Raw genomic sequence first — 26,093 nt, 5'->3', positions numbered from 1 at the left:
CTCTGACTGCCCCTCTCTGATCACCTGCATCCATTCAAGTCCATTGTGCATTCTGACGGACTTGAGCAGTTCCAGCAGGACAATGCGACACCTCACACTTCCAGAATTACTACAGATTGGCTCCAGAAACACTCTTCTTATCTTAAACACTTCCGCTGGCCACCAGACTCCCCAGACATGAACATTTTTGAGCATATCTGGGATCCACTGCAACGTGCTGCTCAAAAGACATCTCTAGCCCCTCGTGCTCTTACAGATTTATGGACAGCCCTGCGGGATTCATGATGTCAGTTCCCTCCAGCACGACGTCAGACATTAGTCGAGTCCTTGCCACGTCGTGTTGCGGCACTTGTGCTGCTCGCGGGGGCCCTATACGATATTAGGCAGGTGCACCACTTGCTTTGGCTCTTCATTATACTTATTGTGAATGATCTCCTTCGAAATGCGCTCCTCCACAGTTGATACACCGCTTCCATCGCCGTTTCCACTTCCTTAAGTAATCTTAGTACGCCTTTTGGACCGAGCGAGGTGGCGCAGTGGTTAGCACGCTGGACTCGCATTCGGGAGGTTGACGGTTCAATCCCCCGTCCGGCCATCCTGATTTAGGTTTTCCGTGATTTCCCTAAATCGCTTTAGGCAAATGCCAGGATGGTTCCTTTGAAAGGGCATGGCCGACTTCCTTCACCATCTTTCAATAATCCGATGAGACCGATGACCTCGCTGTTTGGTCTCTTCCACTTAATCACCCCCCCCCCCGCCCACCCCCCTCCCCCAACCCTGCATACCCCTCTTGCCGGATCGCACGAAGCGCCGTTTGCGAATTTTCTTTTATCTCGTCTATCGTTGTAAATCTTCGTCCTATCAATGCAGTTTTCAACTTTGGAAATAAAAAAAGTCCTCAGGGGCCAGGTCTGGAGAGTACGAAGGATGAGGCAGCACAGTGATTGCGTTTTTTGTCACTCACCAATAGGGATGAATGGGCGGGTGCGTTCTCGTGATGGAAGAGCTATGAATTGTATCGCCACATTTCAGGCCGTTTCCTTCTCACATTTTCTCGCAGACGTCGCAGCACGTCCCAATAGAACCATCGATTAACAGCTTGTCCCTGTGGAACGAATTCATGGTGAACTGATCCTTCAAAGTTAAAACTATCAGCATAGGTTTGATATTTGACCTGATCTGACGAGGTTTCTTTCGTCTTGGAGTACCCTTCCCGACCCATTCAGAACTCAACACCATAACCATAGACACACTGAATTAATTATTTTTATTAAGCACTGACCTACCGAATTTTCCCTGCCAAAGACAACTCAAACTTAACCCATTCATTTATAACCCACAATATACAAGCCCAACGCAATCTGACTGCTATAACATGACCTCCAATAATTAACACAAAGAAAGGCCCTGAATTGCAAAAAATCCTAACAATAATACAAATCCAAAAACATGAAATTAAAGAAATATGAAACTACCTCCAACTCTGTTAATTGTCTAAATTCATTTCAATCACGAATCCCGATAATACAAACCTCATTCTTTTTCCTAAGTCACTTACCTCACAGAAAATCTTGATAACGCGAACTACAGCAGTTACAGCAAGTAGCAACACCGGCCAGCTAAATAAAAAGATTTTAACTACTATAGACTCTAACTACTAGGAGACATATGGCTAGCAAAAGAAAGATTTTTGTTGAGGAGCAAACAGTGTATTTAGAAAATTTTACCTTATTCCTGTGACATCCAGTTCCAAAAATTATATAGTTGTCAATAATTCCACTGCCCAAGCATTATCAACCATCCATCACATACATTTCCTTGCATATTTTCTTATAAACACATCATTTCATCTCACTTTACATTGCGTGTCCTACAAACAGAGTCTCCACGAAGAAAATCATGTCCATACACTTCCCTATCCACTCGCTGTCTGCTAGTCCGTCCAACCACAGAATCTCTTGCCGAGGGCGCAGAGCACTGTCAGCGATATTAACACAGTCTACAGCGCTGCCAACATACAAACAGGCTACTTACAACATGTCTCATAATCGCTTATGATTCTCTTAAGGAACATCTCGTTCTCATTTGCGCGCTCCAAAAGCTCTTCACTGATTGTGAGGCGAAGGTCTTGACTCATGAGCCGTGGGACGAATTTGGCGGCAACACGATGCATTCCAAGATGCTGTGTCAAGATTTTATGACATGATACAACTGCAATGTTACATGCTTCTGTAATCTCTCGAACAGTCAGCCTTCGATTGGCACCTGCATTTCGTTGACGTTTATGACGTGAGCGTCGTCGGTAGCCGTCGAAGGGCTTCGTCAACGAAGGTCATCTTTAACTTCTGTCCGGCCATTCGCAACACCGAGTACGGCTTAAGCACTCATGACCGTAGGCTTCCTGGATCATTTGGTGTGTCTCTGTAAAGGGCTCCATGAGTTTCACGCAAAAATTAGTGCAAACGTGCTGCTCCTCTAACTCTGTCCTCTCGAAGTTCGCAAACTCTGCGACACAATGTTCAACTTAATACAGCACTGAACAATAACTCACAAAGATACAATAATGAAACTTCCGGCAGTTACACATTAAACACAGGGTGTGCAGGGATGTCAACCGCATTTCGCTCCAGCACACCAATGGTGCGAAATTACGAATGTTTCAGAATTTTTTTGAACAGACCTTGCAGGGATTGGCAGTTGGCTCTTAATTTCAGCCAATATAGCAGCGTACTGTGTACAAAAAACCTGAATAGCGAATTATTGTTCGATTATACGTTCGGCATTCAGTCTTTGGAATGAGTCACTATAAGTACTATATACTAGGAGAATATGCTCAAAGCGACTTAAACTGGAGCGACATACGGACACTAACTGCGGTAGATACTAGTGAGACAGTCATCAGAAGAATCCCAACGAATCTATACCTTAAAGAGCCATAGTTTGAGTGATTCTTGTGCATTTCTCGTCAGCCTGGAGGCTTTGCCAGGCAGATTAATGGAAGAGATACTGAACGTCCAAATAAGAGTAACACCTTTTGCGCAGGTTCATTAGTAAGCGCATGGACATTACTAATGCGCTCATCATACTCCAGTGGCAGAAGCTAATAATTGGAGCGTTGTGCACAATGGAGAGGTTTATATTTAAAATTCCGATAACGCGCTTCAATAAAAGTCATGCAGCGTATTACTTCCTCTTACAGACATACGGCTCAGTAAACACTGAGCGTTCTCACAGAGGCTTCCAGCGCATCATTCGCGAATAAGACTGGAAATAAACTAATAACAGTGATACTTGAAGCATTCTCCGCCTCAGGCCTTAATGTGGTTTGTGGAAAATATGCAGGATGACTCAGCTAAGCTGTATCTCTATGCTACTAACTGAACCTGAAAAGCCGTCGTGTCTGTCGGTTTCTCTTTGAACAAGCTGACCTCCAAAACTACTAAACGAATTTTCATGGGGATTTACAGCGTAGCTTGGGGATCCGTATGGCCTTCAATGGTCGTCAAACTGCGGCCCGCGGCAGCATGCAGACCGAATCAGATGTCCTTCTCGCGACTAACATTGGATTCCAAAATCGTGAAACAACGGTAACAGCTTCTCAAGAGCGTATTTTTCTTGTCCAGTAACAAACAAATAAACATAGAGAGACAATAATACACTGAGGTTACACAAGTCATGGGAGAGAGATATGTTCATATACAGATGACGATAGTATCGCACACACGAGGTACAAAAGGGCAGTGCCACTGGCGGATCTGTATTTTGTATCGAGGTGGTTCATGTGGTGAGGTTTCCGACGTGGTTAGAGCCGCACGAAGGGAATTAACAGACTTTGAATGCGCAATGGTAGTTGAAGCTAGATGCATGGGACCTTCCATTAGAGAAATCGTTAGGGAATTCATTATCCACAGTGTCAAGAGTGTATCGAGAATACCACATTTCGGACATTACCTCTCACCACGGACAACATAGTGCCCGACGACCTTCCCTTAGCAACCGAGAGCAACTGTATAAAAAATTTCATGGCATGTTTTGCAATGTCGGATTGGATCATTCCCTTGTAAGTGGCATTTATTCCTTTGTCGTAATTCGTCAAAGTTTGTGTTGCATATTTTGAGTGAGTGACACCCACTGTGCTTCCGTAATAAATCTCATATCGCATTAAGGAACTCCCCTCTTTACACGTATGATATACTGTATGTACATTGCATCACTGTTAAGAACTTAAGCAGTTTATATTATTTTAATGTCGTTATTTATTGTATTCCCAGGAAGGTTTCAGATCCATTTGAACACCCCTTTCGTATGGAATACGCCAACTAAACGTCAATACTCTGCATTTGTCGAATTATACAAATAACAGAAAAACGGTATCATTTTGTACACAAGATTACGTTCCTTAAACGACAAGGATGTAACGATTCTGTAAGGCAAACCGAATGCTGCCTGTTAAGAGGGAGCATTAGAAGATACTGCCGGCCGAAGTGGCCGAACGGTTCTAGGCGCTACAGTCTGGAACCGCGTGACCGCTACGGTCGCAGGTTCGAATCCTGCCTCGGGCATGGATGTGTGTGATGTCCTTAGGTTAGTTAGGTTTAAGTAGTTCTAAGTTCTAGGGGACTGATGACGTTAGAAGTTGAGTCCCATAGTGCTCCGAGCCATTTGAACCATTTTTAGAAGATACTAGTACGGAACAGCGCAGCTGTGGCTACTAGTCACTATGCTCTTGCATGCACCGACGAACCGACATCCCCTACCACGTCAACTGCGCTTTGCTGTCAATTACTTTGTTAATGTTCTCGAGGTATAAGACTATCAGAGCTTCTTGCAATATATATAAACAACAACGCAATAATAGCAATAAATTCTATGATATGCATCTTTCTTTTTCGTCGCTTTATTCTCAGACACTTTATAAAATGGATTTTTTTTAATGTATAAATAGTCCAACGTTGCTGAGAAATTCGTTTTCGCCTTTGCTCATGCCCAGCTTTCAACAAATTGGGCATTAATTTCGCACAAAACTTTCTCATAGTTTATTTTTTCACTTTAAATATTGGGTGTTTCAGAAAGAATATACGTATTTTGGACGCATTATTTATCAAACTGTAAGACTTACAACTCTGAAGCTTGGGACACATATTTATGAATCTCTGAAGTTTAGATTACAGATGTTCAGTGTCCTCCACCAGTGACAAGAACAATCTCACATCGATACTCGAATTCATCTCATACTCGGATAATCACACCCATCGCCTCTTATGAAAAAATGGAATGGTCGTGTGGTATTGTTGCCCGGGAGGCCCCATCCGGGGAAGTTCGGCCGCGGGTTTCAAGTCTTATTTCAGGCGACGCCACATTGGGCGACTTGCGCGTCGGTGACGAGGACAACACAACACCCAGTCCATGAGTGGAGAAAATCTCGGACCCGAGCCGGAATCGAACCCAGGCCTGCTCCATGGTAGGAAAACACATTACCATTCAGACAAGCAGGTGGACGTCGTCACTGATCTTATAGCTGTACGGATCCGGTTCTTCAACTCTTCGAAGTTGTGTTGTAATGCTAGTGCATAAGCGTTGTTCTTAATGAAGTCATAGGGCGTCAGATCCTGTAACCGGGGAGGCCGGCTGAGATGTGCCAAGTCAGTCGCCGACACAAGGACGACCAATCCAATGGCTCGGTAGCGTTTCAGTCATCACGAACTTGGCGACTCCAGTGACGGGGTTGTTGAGAAATGAAATTGTCCTCGTTCAGCCTCGGAAACAGCCAGTTTTGTCACATAACAAGACACTGCTGACCGTTAATCGTGAATCTACCGAAGTAGAATGTGCCATAAACATATGAGTGGGATTTCGCACATAAAACAATGACTGGGGGTGAATCTCGTACATGCTGACTGTGTGCATGTGGGTTCTATAGGAGCCAAATTCGAACGTACTGTTCGTTACTTTCCCACTAAGGTGAAAGTCGCTCCATCACTGAACACGATGCATTGTGTGAAAGTTTTATTATTGCCAATGGCATTCTAAAGAAGATACAATATCTTTTCATTTGTCATCACGACCTAGAGTCTGTAACTTGTACGGCATCATAACCAACCGGCGTCTCAAAGCACACCAAATTGTTGTTGTAGGCAGCTGTAGCTCCCGACTGGCACGACGAGTTGATTTTGAAGGACTACATGGAAAGCGGTTTGAATTCGAGCGACATTTTCGTCGGAAACACGAGGGCCGCCAGGACTCTTTCATTTACGTACACGTCCTGTGTCTACAAATTGTTTGGTACCATCTGCAAATGTTCCATCCAATCTGAGGATCAGTTTGGTAACTCAACCTGAAACGTCTTTACACTGTCATCACGGATTTACATTCGCAAACTCGAGAACACAAAATGATTTCTTCTGCGGAGTAGCCATTTTGCAATATGTGACGGTAACCAGGCCTGTTTCGTTTGTGCCGATAAAGAAGGAGCAGTCTCGTAACTAATCTTTTTCCAGAAAGGGGAAACCGTCAAAGACAAATAATTTTCCTTCTGCCCAGTATTAAAATTTATCCATTTTACCGAAATACTAAAAACAAACGTGCAAACAGTAATAGTCCGTAGATATTAGGTATTACGCCAACATGTACGAACACGCTGCTCAGCTCCAGCTTTCTAGAAGGCACCGATAGATGTCACTGTTGTCACGGTATTATGATGCTACTATGTGGTAGCCATTCTAGCAGACGTATTAAAGCAGAAGGTGGATGCATACAATGCAATTTTGAAAGCCTTTAATGCCTTTTCTTTCTTTGAAAGTGAGAACCTGCCAATTTCATACTCGTTATTGACACATGTAACACGAAAAGTGCTTAACAATAAGCTCCTACAATGGCAAATAAGTGTGTTAAAGTACTGCACCTTGTACCGTGGCCCACTCTCCCGCCGCCCCTCCTATGTTACCATCCATAATGCCAATTCCCACACCTTCTACCCCTCTGCAGATGTGCCCACGGGCTCCGTCCTCTTCCCTCTCCTGTACACGGCAGATATGCCCCAAACCCCCCCCCCCCCTTCCCCCCTCCAGTACACCTCCCGCAATATGTCGATGACACCGCATTCCTCGCCCTCGCTCCTACCCTCCAACGGTCCCAGCCCCTTCTCCAGAATCACCTTGATCTTTTTGCCGCATGGTGTAACCGCTGGCTCCTGAAAATCAATCCTTCCAAGACCCAGGCAATCGTCGTAGGTCGTACCACTCGCTCCTTCCGGCTCCTGGATTTCTCCCTTACCGTCTGCGCCCGTCCTGTCCGCCTCACGCCCACCCTCACCTACCTTGGCCTCACCATTGACCGTCACCTCATCTGGATCCCTCATCTCCGCTCCATCCAATCCAAAGCCCACAACCGCCACCAACTCCTCAAACTCCTCTCTGGCCGGACATGGAGGTTGCACCCCTCTACCATCCTCTACACCTACAAATCATTAATCCGTCCCATCCTCTGTTATGCCAGTCCCGCCTGGATATCTGCCCCTCCCCCCAAATTCTATAAGTCCCTCCAGATTTCTATGCGGCTTTTCGCGGATGATGCTGTAGTATACAGAGAAGTTGCTTCATTAGAAAATCGTAGCGAATTGCAGGAAGATCTGCAGCGGGTAGGCACTTGGTGCAGGGAGTGGCAACTAACCCTTTACATAGACAAATGTAATGTATTGCGAATGTATAGAAAGAAGGGTCCTTTATTGTATGATTATATGATAGCAGAACAAACACTGGTAGCAGTTACTTCTGTAAAATATCTGGAAGTATGCGTGCAGAACGATTTGGAGTGGAATGGTCATATAAAATTAATTGTTGGTAAGGTGGGTACCAGGTTGACATTCATTGGGAGAGTACTTAGAAAATGTAGTCCATCAACAAAGGAGGTGGCTTACAAAACACTCGTTCGACCTATACTTGAGTACTGCTCACCAGTGTGGGATCCGTACCAGATCAGGTTAACGGAGGAGATAGAGAAGATCGAAAGAATAGCGGCGCGTTTCGTCACAGGGTTATTTGGTAACCGTGATAGCGTTATGGAGATGTTTAATAAACTCAAGTGGCAGACTCTGCAAGAGAGGTGCTCTGCATCGCAGTGTAGCTTGGTGTCCAGGTTTCGAGAGGGTGAGTTTCTGGATGAGGTATCGAATATATTGCTTCCCCCTACTTATACCTCCCGAGGAGATCACGAATGTAAAATTAGAGAGATTCGAGCGCGCATGGATGCTTTCAGACAGTCGTTCTTCCCGCGAACCATACGCGACTGGAACGGAGGTAATGACAGTGGCACATAAAGTGCCCTCCGCCACACACCGTTGGGTGGCTTGCAGAGTATAAATGTAGATGTAGATCCTTGAGCGTCATGCACTCCCGCCTCGCCTTCCGTATACGCCTCCCACCCCCCACGTAGATCCTCTATGATCTCATTCCTTTCCCCCATCTGCTCCTATTCCTCAAACATATCCGCATCCTCGACCCCTCCCGTCGCCTTGATCCCCTCACCCCCTGGTTGCTCCTCTCTGTCCCCGCCCCTGCCACGCCTTCACTGTTGTGTCCCCCGTACCGTCAATCTCTACACCCTTCATCTCCTTTCCTGAGGTGGCTTCCATCAACTCCCTCTCCCGGATGATGCCCTCTCTCCCTCCATCTATACCTCCTATCAACTCTGATCTTCACCCCTCTCCTTTCCTCCGTACTTTCCCTGGGCTCCGTCTTCCCCCCCTTCCATCCTGTGTTTTCTCCCTGCCTAACTTCTCCCTACCTCCCTTCTCCCCCCCCCCCTGAGTCCTTTTGTATTCCCCTCCTCTGCCTTCCCCACTCCCTGTCGCATCTGCCCTGCACCCCCCCACCCCTCTTAAGGGTCCTCATCCTCCATCGGCTCCTTTCCCCCCTCCCCCCCCTTCGCTTTTCCTTTCCTTCCCCCCCTTTTTTTATTTTCCCATCATCTGTCCCGTGTCCCCCCCCCCCCCCCCACCTGCTCTTGGCTGTGGTATGTCACATTTGCCAACTTTTAGTGCAGTGTTCCAGGGGATGTTCAGTGTTGTTCGTCTTTCTAGTGTTGGGAACAGAAACCATGCTGTCGCTGGGTGTGAATTTAATGTCTTTTGTGAACAGAAACCAGACTGTCGCCGTGTTTTTTTAATTGTCTGTCTATTATTTTACCTGTCTGCTTTGTATGTATTTTATTCGCATCATCATCCCTTTGTTCTATGTTTTAAGTTCCACGATTTTTTCGCCATGTTCCTATTTAATTCTCCAATTTTATCGCCTGTTTTTATTATTTATTCTCTTCATCTTTTTAACATAGTCTGTAGGCTGAAGAGAGGCATACTACGCTGCTGCCAGCCCGCCCCCTTCGGGGGGATCGAAATTCAATAAAGAAAAAAAAAAACCGTGTCCCAGTCGGTAAATACTGCTTCAACGATCCTACTTGTATTGTGTTCAAGGTACTGAGATGCTAATTTTTCTTATGAGTGAAAATGTCATCGTGTGTGGCATTTCGGAGACCATTAAAAACTCGGTAAGTTAGTTACAAAATCGGAAGAAGAAGGCAAGGAACTGTAGTAACCTTCCGCATAGGTAATAATGCCGTGTGGCTCAACGGGCTGACAAAGTCTTTCCGTCGGACGTCACGTCGGTGACCTGTATGTTCCTAACCCATCCGCTTAATCCTACCGGTGAAAGGAATCTACCGTTTGACGTGGAATGCGAACCACTGGTTGTTCCTTGCTGATCTTCATATCGTTGAGAGGCGAAGGCTAGGTTAAAGGCAGACTGAAACAATACATGGTCGGGCCGAGATGCGAGGACACGCTCCACCGCCCCACAAGCATACCTGGTTATATTCAAGCATGAATTTCGTAGTTAAGTAAGAGAAGTTTCGCAATTTTTCGACTATGAAACCCACGTTCGTCCTCCTCGGTCGCAGTACTGTCGTATCAACTGCCCTGTTCCACTTAATCTTTGGAACATTCTTGGAAACATGGTGTGAGCCTGAGGTCTTCTGCACGAATATTTAGTGCTGTACAACCTTTCCGCTTCTCGGCTGCTTCCATTTCCTTGTCCATGCACAAAAATCATGTTCTGTCACGGTATACAACTCCATTTGATTAGGGCTGATCGACATTAGTACTTTAACTCGTAGTCTACTACAGTACAGACATTGTATACCAGGATTGCTCATAATTAGTACACAGTACTGCATCGAATTAGTTGAGTTACTGTCCCAGCCTCTACACCTAAGTGCTCTTCGGGATTACCTAGCCTACAGTAACAGTACCAGCGCATGTGTTCCACTGTCACAAGTATCAGAACGTTTCTCGCTTATAACTTTACACTCGGTGGTTTCCGGACCATAGTCCCTTGCCTCAAATTGATACTTTTACCATTCTCCATCATACTTGAAAGTTTGAAACATAGTCATAGAATCACCTTGTGCATACACACATAGATATACGTATTTATATACACATGTATAATACACACACACACACACACACACACACACACACACACACACACACACACACACGCACACGCACACACACACACGCAAACATATAATGTAAAATATGTAGTAGCATTATAGTCAATGTTATTTGTGTTAGTGTAAAAATTGAATTGTGAACTTAATTGGCTTTTTGCATCTTTTCCCTAACGTAACACGACGTCGGCATCATCTTCGGTGCTGTCATCAAACAAAAAGCCGACCGCTGTTGTTCAAAACGCGAAGACCATCGCGTGAAAGAAGATTCAGTCAGCGTGTGTTACCGTCCTCTGATTTACATCGTATTAAATCGATTTAATTGTCTTAAACAAACATAATAATAGACGATCAACTTTGTAAATTAAAATGTAATGATAATTACTTAGTTCTCATCTTGACCTCCGGATTATTCCGGTTGGTAAAATAGTCGCCCATTAGGATCTCCGGACGGGGACTGCTCAGGAGGAAGCCGTCATCAGGAGAAACAAAACTGGTATGCTACGGATCGGAGCGTGGAATGTTAGATCGATTAATAAGGCAGGTAGGTTAGAAAATTTAAAAAGGGAAATGGGTAGGTTGAAGTTATGTGTAGTGGAGCGGAGTGGAGTTCGGTGGCAGTAAGAACAAGACTTCTGGACACGTAGATACAACTAACATGTGTAATGCAGGAGTAAGTTTAATAATGAATACGAAAATAGGAATGCGGATTAGCTACTATGAAGAGCATAGTTAAGGCATTTTTAGAGCCAGGATAGACACGAAGCCCACACCCACCAGACTAGTACATGTTATATGTCGGCTAGCTCCGAAAATGATGAAGAGATCAAAGAAGTGTATGACGGGATAAAAGAAATTATTGAGGCAGTTAAGGGAGACGAAAATTTAATAGTAATGGTAGACTGTACTTCGATAGTAGGAAAAAGAAGAGAAGGAAAAATAGTAGAAATGAAAGAAAATTTTGCACGGAATATAATTTAATCATCGCTAACACTCGGTTTAAGAACCATAAAAGAAGGCTGTATATGTGGAAGAGACCTGGAGACACCGGAAGGTTTCAGATTGATTATTATATAGGAACCAGGTAGATGGAACTCTGGCCACAGTTTACTAGTTATGAACAGTAGATTATAGCTGAAGAAACTGAAAAAGGTAATAAATTAAGGAGATGGGACCTGGAAAAGTTGAAAGAACCAGAAGCTGCTGAGAGTTTCTGAGGGAGTATTAGGCAATGGTTGACTAGAACATGGGAAAGGAATAGGTAGCTTTGAGAGATGAAATAGTGACGGCAGCACATGAGCAAATATGTAAAAAGACAAGGCCTAACACAGGATATATTGAATTTAATTGATGAAAAGATAAAACATAAAAATGCAGCAAATGAAGCAGGCGAAAACAAATACAAACTTTTTAAAAAGCAGAGTGACAAGAAGTACAAAATGGTGCAGCAGGAATGGCTAGAGAACAAATGTTTCATTAGGGAAAAGATAGATACTGAGTATAGGAAAACTAAAGGGGCCTTTGGGGGAAGGAGAAGCAGCTGCGTGAATACCAAGTGCTCAGATGGGAAACCAGTACTAAGCAAAGAAGGGAAAGCTGGAAGGTGGAAGGAGTATGTAGAGTGTCTATACAGGGGAGATGAACAGTATATGACATTCCGTCAAAACTAATGATGGGCTTGGGAGAGCCATCCATTACAAAACTCTTCCATCTGGTGTGTAAGATGTACGTGACAGGCGATATACCCTCAGACTTCAAGAAGAATGTAATAATTCCAATTTCAAGGAAAGCAGTGACAGGGTGAAAATTAGCGAACTATCACTAATACGTCGTAGTTGCACAATACTAATATGAATTCTTTACAGAAGAACGGAAAAACTGATAGAAGGCAACTTCGGGGAAGATCAGTTTGGATACCAGAGGAACACGCGAGACAATACTTATATTACGACTTACCTTAAAAAATAGGCTAAGGAAAGGCAAACCTACGTCTATAGCATTTGTAGTCTTGCAGAAAGCTTTTGACAACACTGACTGGAATACTCTCCTTGAAATCCTGAATGTAGCAGGGATAAAATGCAGGGAGTGAAAGGCTATTTACAACTTGTATAGAAAACAGACGGCAGTAATAAGAATCGAGGGACATGAAAGGAAAGCATTTGTTGAGGAAGGAGAGAGACAGGGCTGTAACATATCCCTGATGTTTTTCGATTTGTACACTGAGCAGCAAAGGAAACCAAAGAAAAATTTGGAATAGGAATCAAAAGTTCAGGAAGAAGAAATAAAAAGCTCGAGGTTTGCTGATGACATTGTAGTTCCACCAGAGACAGAAAAAACTTGGAAGAACAGTTGAACGGAATGGACAGTGTCTTGAAAGGAGGATGTAAGATGAACGTCAACAAAAACAAGGCAAGAGTAATGGAATGTAGTCGAATTAAATCAGGTGATGCTGAGGGAATTAGATTAGGAAATGAGACATTTAAAGTAGTAGATGAGCTTTGGTATTTGGGCAGCAAAATTACTGATGATCGCCGAAGTAGAGAGGATATAAAATGTGGACTGGCTATTACAAGAAAAGCATTTCTGAAAAAGGGAAATTTGTTAACATCGAATATAGATTTAAGAGTTAGGAATTCTTTTCCGAAAGTATTTGCCTGGAGTGTAGCCCTGTATGGAAGTGTGACATAGATGAGAAACAGTTTAGACAAAAGGAGAAGAGAAGCTTTCGAAATGCGGTGCTACAGAAAAATGCTGAAGATTAGATTGGTAGATCATGTAACTAATGATGAGGTACTGAATAGAATTGGGGACACAAAAAATTTATGGTACAGCCTGACAAGAAGAAGAGATCGGTTGGTAGGACACATTCTGAGGCATCAAGGGATCACCAATTTAGTATTGGAGGGAAGTGTGGGGGCTGAAAACGTAGAAGGAGACTAAGTGAAGAATACAGTATGCAGATTCAGAAAGATATAGGTAGCAGTAGTTATTAGATCAAGAGGTTGCCACAGTATAGAGTAGCACGTAGAGCTGCATCAAATCAGTCTTCGGACTGAAGACCGCAACAACAGTCTTGACCTCGTACGACTAACATCGATGTTAATGTATAACTTACGTGTACTAAAATATATTAGTTGACGTGAAAAGTTACTTGTTTATCCCTTATGATTTTCTAAAGTGAATGCTTATGTGGAAATAGTAATTTGAATTTAAATCTGACTTCATCACGAGAAGATTTCTTTTCTTGTAATCACGTCTTGTTGAGAATTTTGGATCGATAGTTAAAGACAAGATGATACCCAGTTGTTAACTTTCGGGAAGGCATTGAGCTTTTAAGGAACTGGTGATACGTAAAATGACTGAAATATTGTCTATCTATTTCCGAGCTTGCAGCAACTTAATCTATTTCACTGAAGTAATTCAAATTCATTGTGGCGTGCCTCTCTTAAAAGGAAGTCTGAAACTGTCAAACTGAATTACTGTACACTGATGAGCCAAAACCATAATGACCATCTGCTTAATAGCTTGTTTGTCCGTCTTTGGAACGAAATGCATCACTACTTCTGTATATCACGGATATGACAGTTTGTTGGTATGTCTACGCACAGGTCATGTAATTCGTGTAAACAACGGGCCGCAGATTGCGTACGCGGTGATGACTCCCGATAGCGACGCAGATGGGTTCCATAGTGTAGTGTCACGGAATAGTAAAGAGTTGGAAACGTGGAATATTGTCAAAGTTTCGTTGCCTATGCCGAGAGCCAGAGGCAGTAGGTTAGCCAAGAGGTAAGAGGATTGCACATGTATGGAATGTCTCGTCACGCAGGTGCAATGGCCTGGTTACACACAGCAGGCGAGAGAGAATTGCTTAGCATGCCGGTTTGTGTTAGACGGAGACTTTCGTGGAGTGTAAGACACAGGTATAGCGTCAGCTGTACTGCATTTCACAACTTCGCGTAAGACTGGCGTAACACCACGGAACCCTGTCGCAAGAACACCTAAGGGGCGAGTACGACAGATGAATCAACAGTATAAGTGGAATGAAGGCGTTCATTACAAACGAGCATGACGACAGGACGTCGCTCGTGCTTCCTTTAAATACGCCAGCTTTGATAAGCAACAAGACACTCACAGTTAGACTTGCAGTGAGATGTGTACTGGGTCGCTGCATAGCGCTCAGCTCGGTGGTCGAAATGTTAATCTTTATTAAGGAGATGTTGCAGTAAGGGCGGCCCATCCAGCAGCAGACGAGGGGACAGTACCAGCTCTGGTCCTCTCTGCTGCCGCTGTCAGTCATCAACCCAGGATTAGCAGACATCGCGGCAGACTCGCTCGCCGCCAATGCTGACCACATCAGTGAGCCGTCGTCGAGATCGTGCGGGGCCTAGGCCCTGTGCATCCACCGTCACAACTGGGTGAGCCGACGACGCTGGGGGATTGCAGCCCGTTCCGCCCGTCCACTGCGGGGGAAGCCACCAGGAGGAGCAGGGAAGAAGATGGGGTGGGATAGAGTACACTCCGCACTGCGAGAATGCCTCTCGTGCCGACAGTGCCGGAACTCCAACCCGGAGCCCCCGAGCCCCCTACGCGCAGCGGCCGCTGTTCGCCGCCGAGCTGGCCGGCCAGCCGGACACTACCAGCCACGCGCGGCCGAAGTTCGAAGTAAGGACATTCCTTCGCTACGTCACAGCACGCGGCGCTGCGCTAGCAAGACGTGCGGCCCGGAGCTGGTGTCATCACTACGAGTGAGCGAGGACTAGGGAAAGGTCGTTGATATCACCAAGACACATTGTACTCGGCAGGAATAAAGGTGTTATGAATTAATAATGTTTCCTTGGCGTTTCTGACACGTCGACAGTCATTTCCTAGCACCCTGACAACTGGAGAGGTCACTGCTCGGCAATCCAGTCCACCGTAGGCAACCGGGGCCACCGGGGCACCTATAATAGGATTCACATCAGGCGAATCTGGTCGCCGAGACATCACTATAATGCTCCTCAAACCACTGTAGCACAGTTCTGGCTCCGTGACACGGACAATTATTCTGATGAAAAATGACATCGCCGTCGGGGAAGACATCAACTATGAAGGGATGAAGGTGTATCACAGCTGTCATCGATTACTACCACAGGTCCGAAGCAAGCAAGCAAAATATCTCCCATAGCATAATACTGCTCCCACCAGCCTGTGACCATGACGCGTTGCATGTTTCGAGCCATCGTTCACCTCGATGACGGCCTTTGCAGAGACGACCATCGACCTAGTGTAGCGCAAACGTGATTCTCCCGAAGAGATAACATATTTCCAGTGATCGACGGTCGAATCCCTATGGTCCCATACCCACTGCAATCGTAATTGTCGTTATCATTGGGTCAACATGTGAGTAAGTAGGAGTGGTCTGCTGCAGAGCTCCGTGTTGGACGATGTACGATAAACAGTGTGCTCCAAAACACGTGTGAGTGTACCAGCGTTGTGCTCTTTTGGCAGAGATTCCAGAGAGCACCACCTATCCTACTTTATAGAGCAGACAAGTCTCCAAACCTCACGTTCTGTGAAGAGTCGTGGACGTCCAACAATTTAGTGCCTCGTGGTAGTTTCACTGTCCTTCTACCTTCTTCCGTAGATGCACACGACAGTAGAACGTGAACATTCGACCAATTTTGCTGTTTTCGAGATACTCATTCACAGGCTCTACATAATAATATACCCTTTGTCAAAGTCGCGTATCTCGATGAATTTCACTATTTGCAGCCCATTTCTGCGCTAGGGCGATCCCCGGCCGTGTCTGCTCTTCTTACATACTATTGTTACCGCGTCACGCGCCCGCAACGCCACCAGGCAGCATCGAACGTCACAGTGGGCAGTGGTCATCATGTTTTGGCATATCAATGTACGTACCTGATTGAAAGTTTATGTCAGCTGTGTTAGGTACCACACTTACTAATGTATGTTTAAATAATAACATAAAGAGAGGTTTGGCGCCGCAGCGTCCAGCTGTTATGTATGTAGCAGGGTGCCTTGAGTCCGCGGTTATACTTGCGTACTCGTGGACTCTATACGAGTAGAATCCATTTGTACCCAACAACAGACTCTATTGATGATTTTTCCGGTAAAGGGCAGCGGCGGAAACTGGTGGATCAAGCAGAAGACGTTACAGGGCCAACGGGGAATTTAAAGCGAGTACAGAGAGCTCATTTATGATCTCTAGGAGACATTGTATGAACATAACAAAAACAAACTTCCTTGACATAAACGCCAGCTGTGTGCCAGACAGAGAACTGCTCAGCTTCATATCACAAAGCGGTCAGAAGTGGCGTTTTACTCACCGGGCAGCGTTGCGTCTCTGATGACGGCCACCGTAGCATCGGAAGCGCCGTCAGTGTCTGAGTCGTCGCTGGCGAGGCGGGCGACAGCGGGCTCCAGCCAGAGCGGCCGCAGTGTGATGACGTAGTCGCGGCCCGGACTCAGCATGTCCAGTATTACGTCCCCGTGTCGCGTCTGCGGGGAAAGCCAACAGTGACGGGATATTACGTCCACCAACACTTTGACAGGCCATCTGATCTCAGAAGTGCCACAAGCTATAAGATTGGTAGTCTTCAGGGCGTATTTCACAATCTGTCATATTATGTACGCTGATTTGGCAGATGTACACTCACGTTCAGAAGAAATAGAACATTAGAGATAGGACGTCCATATTCACAGGACATGAACATTAGTATGTTCTGCAGAAATGAGTAGCATTTGAACCATGTCGGCCATCGGGCTTAAGGTCTTCATCGACATCGCGGCGCAACACCACCTACCGGTAAAATGCGCTATAAACCGAAGGTGCCTTGAGTGTCACTTGTGCAGATGTGCAGGATGCCTCGTGGACGTATGCGATAACCGTACCATCAAATCAGTGGGTTTAAAAGAAGACGCTTTAGTGGCATGGGAGAATGTTTCCATCCGGGAAACTGCTGCTCGTGTGAGACGGGTGTGTGCAGAATGACGCACGGACGGCCGATAGAAAACGACGAGTTGGGTCGTACCAGCCAGATCACCTCCGAGAAAATCTACACCTCATCCGAATGGCATTGCAGGACAGATCTGCGTCCTCCTCGGCTCTGGCGTAACAGTGTAACGCGTCGCACACTGTCAGGGGTGCCAATCCGTCGCCATTTATTACGGCAATGGGTTACATGCGCGTCGTCTACGAATCCACCTAGCTTTGACGAATGTACATCCCGGGAGGTTTACCAGAAGAAATGTGCAGAAACATGCCAGACGGCAATGGTGCATGTAACGACGTCACTGGGGACACGAATGGCGTCAGATAGTGTTTTAAGACGAGTCCAGCATCTGTTTGAAAATGTTGGCCTCGTTTTGGTTCGCCACAGACAGGGGGAACGGCAACACAGTGACTGCATTCGCAGACGACACACACAGCGCCAACTCAAGGCCTTACGATGCGTGTCCAGGGCACTGTGACCAGTGTGACCTACGTGAACGACATCCAGCGACCCGTAGCCATTCCCTTTCTGCACAACACTCGATACGCCATTTTTCAGCAAGACAACGCAGGACCACATGTTGCTGCACGAATACGTGCCTTCTTGATATCACAGGATGTTAACCTTTTGCCCTGGCCCGCCAGATCACCAGGCTTGTCACCAATCGGAAATGTGTGGGATATGGTCAAAGGGTGGGTGCAGCGCTGTGACCCAGTTCCAACCAACACATATGTATTTTGGAACCAGGTGAATACAGCATGGATGGCTTTCGCGTCTTATAAGTGTCGATGCCTTCACGCATGGAACAAGTTATCAGGGCTCATGGCGGATGACACATGCTGAACCGAAGTGACTCATTTTCTAATCATTTCTGTAGAACATCCTAATGTGTATGTCCTTTGAATATGAATGGCCTATCTCTAGTCGTTCAAGGAGTTCTGTTTATTTCCGAACATGAGTGTACGTGGAGAAGGAATGCATTTCGCTCGCTGCTGAATTGGTAAAGGATCGACTCAGAAACGTTTACGTAGTGTGTAATTCTTTCATCGAAAGCAAATATTGTACTAGTCTCGATCAAGGAGGTTTTAGGATTTTAATGTAGAAGATATAAGAACACACGGAGTATGAGCTACCTCAGACTACTACGTCCACACCTATGCCGAATTCGCGTATGTGGTAATGAAATGAATAACGACGGAAAGCAGCGTATATATTAGAGCGAAGGCCGTACGGTGGTGACAAAGGAATCACATAGGAATATTCGTGCGACTGCTATAACATCAGTGAAGGTGGAGCAACTGCCTCAAACATAGAATCTTGTCAACTGGAACTATGACGTTAATTTGTGCTGTTTTCTTTTCGATATTTCAGTCTCATCGTAAGAGATTATCAATCATATTTTCAAAATAGCTGTATTGAATTCCTCCATTCATTGCTTAAGTTTTTTTAACATAACGGCGATCAATAATCTCTCATCACCAAAACGAAACTGGTTCATATATGTTCCACTAACGTGCTTACCTTCTAGCCTGATGAAGCATAATGGAATCTGGATTAAATATTAAAGGATAATTAATACACTGTCTCTCAAAAACCTGAAGCACCAAGAAGACATGGTCGGATATCACTGTAACTTCGTACACGTACATTCCTATCGGCGTGTATGTAATTGATCAGATTTGAAATTCTCTGGGACACTTAAAACAGCCACCAGAGTACATTAGTGTTGTTGGTATTTAGTGTTGTTACCAGGCCTGGTAAGATATATAAGGGTCGTGAACAACATCAGATGGTGAGTAATCACTGAAGGACACATAGATGCCACGTACTCATGTGAGACAGCGTTATGAGCACCTGACACCGATTGAGAGGGGTCCCGTTGTGCTTCTCCATTTGGGCAGTTGAATGACTCGTGTAATATCCAGTTTTCTTGGGCACTCTGACGTTTCGGCGCCCAAATGTTGGACTGTATGGGAACGTAAGGGCACATACAAACATACTTGTCGTCAAAAGTCCGGTCGACCACAGCTGAACATCACAAGAAAGGATCACCGTATTGTGCACCACCCGCATCGCAACCTCTTAACATTTGCGCCTGGCGCCTGCCATCCAAAAGACTCGCTGCAACTTCTGTCATTCCGCACCGTTTGTCAGAGACTAACAACAGGTAGAATAGGAAATTACCGCCCCATACGTAGGCTTCCTTTACCACCACAACATAGAGGGCTGAGCTGGGAGCGGTATTGTGGCCGGGAATCATGGACTGCAGATGAATTGTGTCGCACTGTTCTCAGCGATGAATCGCAGTTCTGCACTGCCCCATCTCACCATCGTTGGTGCATATGGCGGCGACCTGGGGGGGGGGGGAGTTCTTTTCGTGGTTTGGAGAGGCACTGACGCCATGATACACTATGTGATCAAAAGTATCCGGACACCTGGCTGAAAATGATTTGCAAGTTCGTGGCACCCTCCAGCGGTAATGCTGGAATTCAATATGGTGATGGACCACCCTTAGCCTTCATGACAGCTTCCACTTTCGCAGGCATATGTTCAATCAGGTGCTAGAAGGTTTGTTGGGGAATGTCAGCCCATTCTTCACGGACTGGTGCACTGAAGAGAGGTATCAACATGGGTCGGTGAGGCCTGGCACGAATTCGGCGTTCCAAAACATCCCACAGATGTTCTATAGGATTCAGGTCAGGACTCTGTGTAGGCCATTCGATTACAGGGGTGTTATTGTCGTTTAACCACTCCGCCACAGGCGGTGCATTATGAACAGGTGCTCAGTCGTGTTGAAAGATGCAATCGCCATCCGCTAATTGCTCTTCAACAGTGAGAGGCAAGAAAGTGTTTAAAACATCAATGTAGGTCTATGCTGTGATAGTGTACGCAAAACAACAAGGGGTCCAAACCCCCTCCATGAAAAACACGACCACACCATAACACCACCGCTTCCGAATTTTACTGTTGGCACTACACACTCTGGCAGATGACGTGCACCGGGCATTCGCCATAACCACACCCTGCCATCGGATCCCCATATTGTGTACCGTGATTCGTCACTCTACACAACGGTTTTCCACTGTTCAATCGTCCAATGTTTACGCTCCCTATACCACGCTAGGCGTTGTCTGCCATTTACCGGCGTGATGTGTGGCTTATGAGCAGCCGCTCGACCATGAAATCAAAGTTTTCTCATCTCCCGTCTAACCGTCATAGTACTTGCAGTCGATCTTGATGCAGTTTGGAATTCCTGTGTGATGGTCCGGATAGATGTTTGGCTATTACACATTACGAGCCTCTTTAACGGTCGGCGGTCTCTGTCAGTCAACAGACGAGGTCGGCCTGTACGCTTTTGTGCTGTACGTGTCCCTTCACGTTTCCACTTCAGTATCACATCGTAAACAGTGGACCTAGGGAGGCTAAGGAGTGTGGAAATCTCGCATACAGACGTATGACACAAGTGACACCCAGTCACCTGACCACGTTCGAAGTCCGTGAGTTCCGCGGAGCGCCCCATTCTGCTCTCTCACGATGTCTAATTACTACTGAGGTCGCTGATATGGAGTACCTGGCAGTAGGTGGCAGCACAATGCACCTAATATGCAAAACGTATGTTTTTGGATGTCCGGATACTTTTGATCACATAGTGTAAGTGGAGAGATTGGGTGTGACTCTAGATCATAGTAGTTAGTGATTGAGGGAACTCTGGCGGCACAACGCTACGTCACGGAGGTATCTAACATTCGACAGTATCTCAGTGCCATTTTCCAAAAGTCACATGTCTCTATGAGATGTCTGCGTGATGTAGAGGTACTCTCTTGGCCAGCAAGTTTCTCAGATCTGTCCCCGACAGAACATATGTGGGTCCAACTTGGAAAACTTCATCCCAGTGGCAGTATCAAGGATATAAACGACCACTTGCGACAGTTGTAGATCAGCTTGCCTCACGAGAAGATGCAAAGGCTTCATGACGCCCTTCTCAGCCGCTATCAGTGCATACATCCAGGCCAGAGGTGGTTTAACGTCATACAAATAAGTCGGCTCACACTGCCAAATCCTTTGTGAATTTGACTCGATTTTGTAATCACTGCGGTAACGTCACACATAATCTCAGCCCGTGAAGTATTATTTGTTTCCTCCTCCCCTTCTCCGAGTGTAAATTCTTTTGTCAGGCAGTGTATTTACAGATATATCTTCCTTGCTGCGTCGTGCCTGTTTTACCGATACTGAAAACATAAAAAAATACAAAAAGACAAGTGGAAAACTGTACTACACCAACGGAAGTTGCCTTTATCGGAAATACAGGTTCCCTTTCCTTTGAGGCGTTCTTCTTGTTCAAGCTTTAACTGCGCTTTCGCATCCCCATTGCTTTCCTGTATATAAGGGAGTTGTATTTCCTATACATGGCGAATATTAGTAGCGCTACAGATATGGGTACACGTAATCCTCAGACGCACGTTCGATTCCGATCCGCCCACAGTAATGGAGAGAATGTTCGACGATTATGGCCACTTCTGCTAGAAAGACGCCGCAGAAATAGCCTGTCATCGAAAGCTCTGCGATGGATTCCAAGAAGTAGCACACCACAGCTGACCTTGTTCCTTCGACAAGGCCTATTCCCTCTCTCGCCTCTATCCACCTGAGCAAGCTCGGTGTCGATAGGACGTTAAACTTGCTCCTTTTTTAATTAGATGACCCGGCAGAAAGTGGATCGCTATCATCGCCGAGGCCAGCAAAGGAACCAGGCCACCTTTCCTGTTCCACAATTGTCAACACTCTCGCCTTCTCAGCTGAATCTTCATCTCGCAGCTCCAACTTTCCACGCCAGCCGATGCTATGCATCTGGACTTCTTGCGCCCATTTCCAGCCACTAGAACCAAAAGCAATGACACGTGGTGCAGGTCTGCCGTTTCGCCGTTCACATCTACTTCATCGCTTCCAACTACCTGGTAGAATTATTTTCAGCCATAATGGCTATGTTTGTGAACCGTGACTGTGTGGGATAACACCACTATACCAAACTCCTCAACGCATCCCTCCTCCCACAAAAAATTACCTGCAGCCAACGTAATAAATATTATATCGGCCAAACAGGCAGAAATTTCAGAACCCGATTCAAAGAACATTTAGACTGCTACAGGTTTGATAGATGTAACAAATCAGCAGTAGCAACTCACATTAAAGACACAGACCACCCTTTGAAAATCAAAGACAACCTCGAAATTTTACACAAAATAGGAAAACGTAAAAGAATGGATATCATGGAAGAAATGGAAATTTGCATACATAACACAAAGCATGGAGATAACATTCTTAATGAAATAACCGTATTCAAAAACTCAACATTCTTCAACAGTCTTAAGCCAGTTCTAACTCAATAGATTCATGAAATGTCAATGTAAACAATTGACTAGAACCAAGAATATCTATAGAAATCCTCAATAATCGATACAGCCTCACATGCTACAGTCCGCCATCTTGTGTTGTGTGTATAACGTCGAAGCAATTTGTGCAGTGGCAACCAGTGACAAAACATGATGTGCAATAGTGTAGTGTCAATCAACAGCTCCGCCATTACACCAGTGATGCAAGTGAAGCAGCAAGTTGATGAAATTGTAAGTGATCAACTGTCATATAAAAGCCTTTCACACAATTTTCGTAACACATAACTGATGCAAATCTATCTGCATCCGATACAGGCTGTGATATACACAGTCAACAACAAAGAAGAAAACCAGCAGAAGACATCACTGCCTTCGATTTCTAGATATACACTGCCCCCCTCTTCCCCCCCCCCCCCAAATTCCACACCAGCAGCTACAGTAAAAAACAATGGACAAAGTGTTCTAGATTAATGTAGTTTAAGACTTTATTTTTAAGTAACATTTCTCTATGTATGTATGTATAAACTTTGAAGATGAACAGAACATGTTCTAAACGCGTTGCATTATGTTAGATTAAGCATAAAATAAAAAGTGACTGGTAGCAGAAACTTGAAATAAATAATTACCTGGTAGAAGTCTCAATCCGCTGCCCTCCCTCGCCCCATACCCCTCCCCTTTTCCTCAAGCTGCTTCAGATTTCATCCAGCGCCGTGTCATGCAATCGACAATTATCAGCAAACAAGAAGTAAATCGAATACCAGTGTATCTGGAGAAACACGTCCCCCTCCCCAGTTAGTATTTACGTCAGGACCTAGAAATTTAAGTGGCAGGAGTTGTCAAAGAACCTAATCCTTCTCTACAGACTAGCGGAAGTAGAAAATTTCATTACAAGATTACAAAATTGATAATGAAGTGTTAAACATTGTTAGTGTCATGAAAACCGTCCTACAACCTGATTTAATTTGTACTAACAGAGGTTGTGACAGCGTACAAAAGAACTGGATTCACTAGAGTGGATATAGATGGTAACATAATCGTTATATTTGAGTTATCTAATACAGCTATAGGCATGTGAAAAGACCTGAAAAATTTGATTGTAGATCCCTGTAAATTACCTTCTAGGGACGAGGTTTATCCAAGAATGATGATGCAATAGATGAAAATATGTCGCAAAACAATCATTTATTTAGACTAGCACAACTTGTTGATGATATCTGAGGTACAAAATTAGAAGACAAAACATGTGACAACAATGGCATGCAGAAGAAATGGTACAACACATACATCCGTACTAATTTAAAGGACTTCACCACATTACAAGGATGCAGTGAATACGATCATCACGATAAATATTCACAGATTACTTTCATGTCAGAAAAGCAGTGACGCATTAAATAATATTACGTTATTGTTGTTGTTGTGGTCTTTAGTCCGAATACTAGTTTGATCCAGCTCTACATGTTACTCTGTGCTGGCCAAGCGTCTTCATCTCCGAATAACTACTGCAACCGACATATTTCTGATTCTGATTGCCTTATTCATCTCTCGGTCTCCCTCTCCGAATTTTACCCCCTACACCTCTCACCAATACTCTATTGGTGATCCCTTGACATCGCAGAATGTGACCTATCGACGAGTCCCTTCTTTTAGTCAAACTATGCCACAAATTTGTCTCCCTGGTTCTATTCAGTACCTCCTCATTAGTTACGTAACTGGTCATCAAAATGGAAGCAGACAGATGGACTAACGAAAAAGCCGCCCATATTGTCGCAATCCAGCAACCATAATTATGCTAGACATAGTGATGCAACTTCCAGAAAACCATCTGGAGATGAACCTGAAGACGTTCCAAAACATCTTCATGGAATAATAAATAATTATTCAAAAAGTGACTTCTTGCATTTTATGTATTCGCATTCATTTTTTATATTTCTGTATTCCCTTTCTCCTCTTTCGTTTGCAGATTTTGATATTTTCTTCTTTCATCAGTTAAACTCAGTATCTTCCGTGTTATCCAACAATTTCTACTAGGTCTTCTCTTTCTACCTGGTTGATCATTTGCTGCCTTCACTATTTCATCTATGAAAGCTACCCATTCGTCCTCTACTGTATTTCCTTCCCATGTTCAAATCAACTGTTGCCTAATGCTCTCTGAAATTCTCAACGATATCTGGTTCTTTCAACTTCTTCAAATCCCATCTCCTTACTTTCCTAACTTTTTGCAATTTCTTCAGTTATAATCTACAGTTCATAACCAACAAATTGTGGTCAGAGTCCACATATTCCCCTGCAAATATCTTACAATTTAAAATAGGGTTCCGAAATCTGTGTCTTATCATTATATAACCAGTCTGAAACCTTCTTGTGTCTCCAGGTCTCTTCCACGTATACAGTATTCTTTTATGAGGCTTAAACCAAGTGTTAGCAATGATTAAATTATGCTCTGTGCAAAATTCTACCAGGCGGCTACCTCTGCCATTCCTTTCCCCGAGTCCATACTCACGTACTATCTTTCCTTATCTTCCTTTTCCTACTATTCCTACTAATTCCAGACCCCCACACGTATTACATTTTCGTCTCCCTTGACTACCTGAACAATTTCTTTTATCTCATCATACATTTCTTCAGTCTGTTCATCATCTGCGGATCCAATCGGCATATAAACTTGTACTACTGTGATAGGTGTGGGCTTCATGTTTATCTTGGATATGGTAACCCGTTCACTATGATGTTCATAGTAGCTTACCCTTCTTTCTATTTTCTTATTCGTTTTTAAACCCACTACTGCATTACCCTTATGTGACTTTGTATTTATAACACTATATTCAGTTTGACCAGATGTCCTGTTTCCCTTGCCATCGAACTTCACTAATTCCCACTACAACTAACTTCAACTTATCCATTTCCCTTTCTAAATTTTCTAGTCTTCCTGTCCAATTATGGGATCTAACATTCCAAGCTCTGATCCATAGGCCGCCAGTTTTGTTTCACCTGATAATGATATCCTCCTGAGTATTCCCCGTCCAGAGATCCGAATGGGGGACTATTTTACCTCTGGAATATTTTATCCAACAGAACGCCATCAACATTTAACGTTTCAGTGGATGCTCTCAGGAAAAATTACGTCTGTATTGATTGATTGTTCCATCGATTCTTGGTAGAATATTTTGTACATTATGAATGAAACACACATAACACTGGTGGAATATTA

General features: G+C 44.6%; 1 protein-coding gene across 1 annotated transcript in view; it reads right to left on the bottom strand.

The window, feature by feature from the left end:
• The window catches only part of LOC124605992, a 230,835-nt gene that overhangs the window by 91,481 nt on the left and 113,261 nt on the right, over nucleotides 1-26,093 (bottom strand). Inside the window, exon 4 of the mRNA XM_047137954.1 lies at nucleotides 16,830-17,001. Within this exon, the coding sequence (XP_046993910.1) occupies nucleotides 16,830-17,001 (172 nt within the window). The remainder of the gene's footprint in view (nucleotides 1-16,829; nucleotides 17,002-26,093) is intronic.

Source organism: Schistocerca americana, chromosome 3, assembly GCF_021461395.2.
Source record: "Schistocerca americana isolate TAMUIC-IGC-003095 chromosome 3, iqSchAmer2.1, whole genome shotgun sequence".
NCBI classification, from domain to species: Eukaryota; Metazoa; Arthropoda; class Insecta; order Orthoptera; family Acrididae; genus Schistocerca; species Schistocerca americana.
The sequence above is the reverse complement of the archived record's forward strand: the minus strand, read 5'-3'. Positions and strand labels throughout refer to the sequence as shown.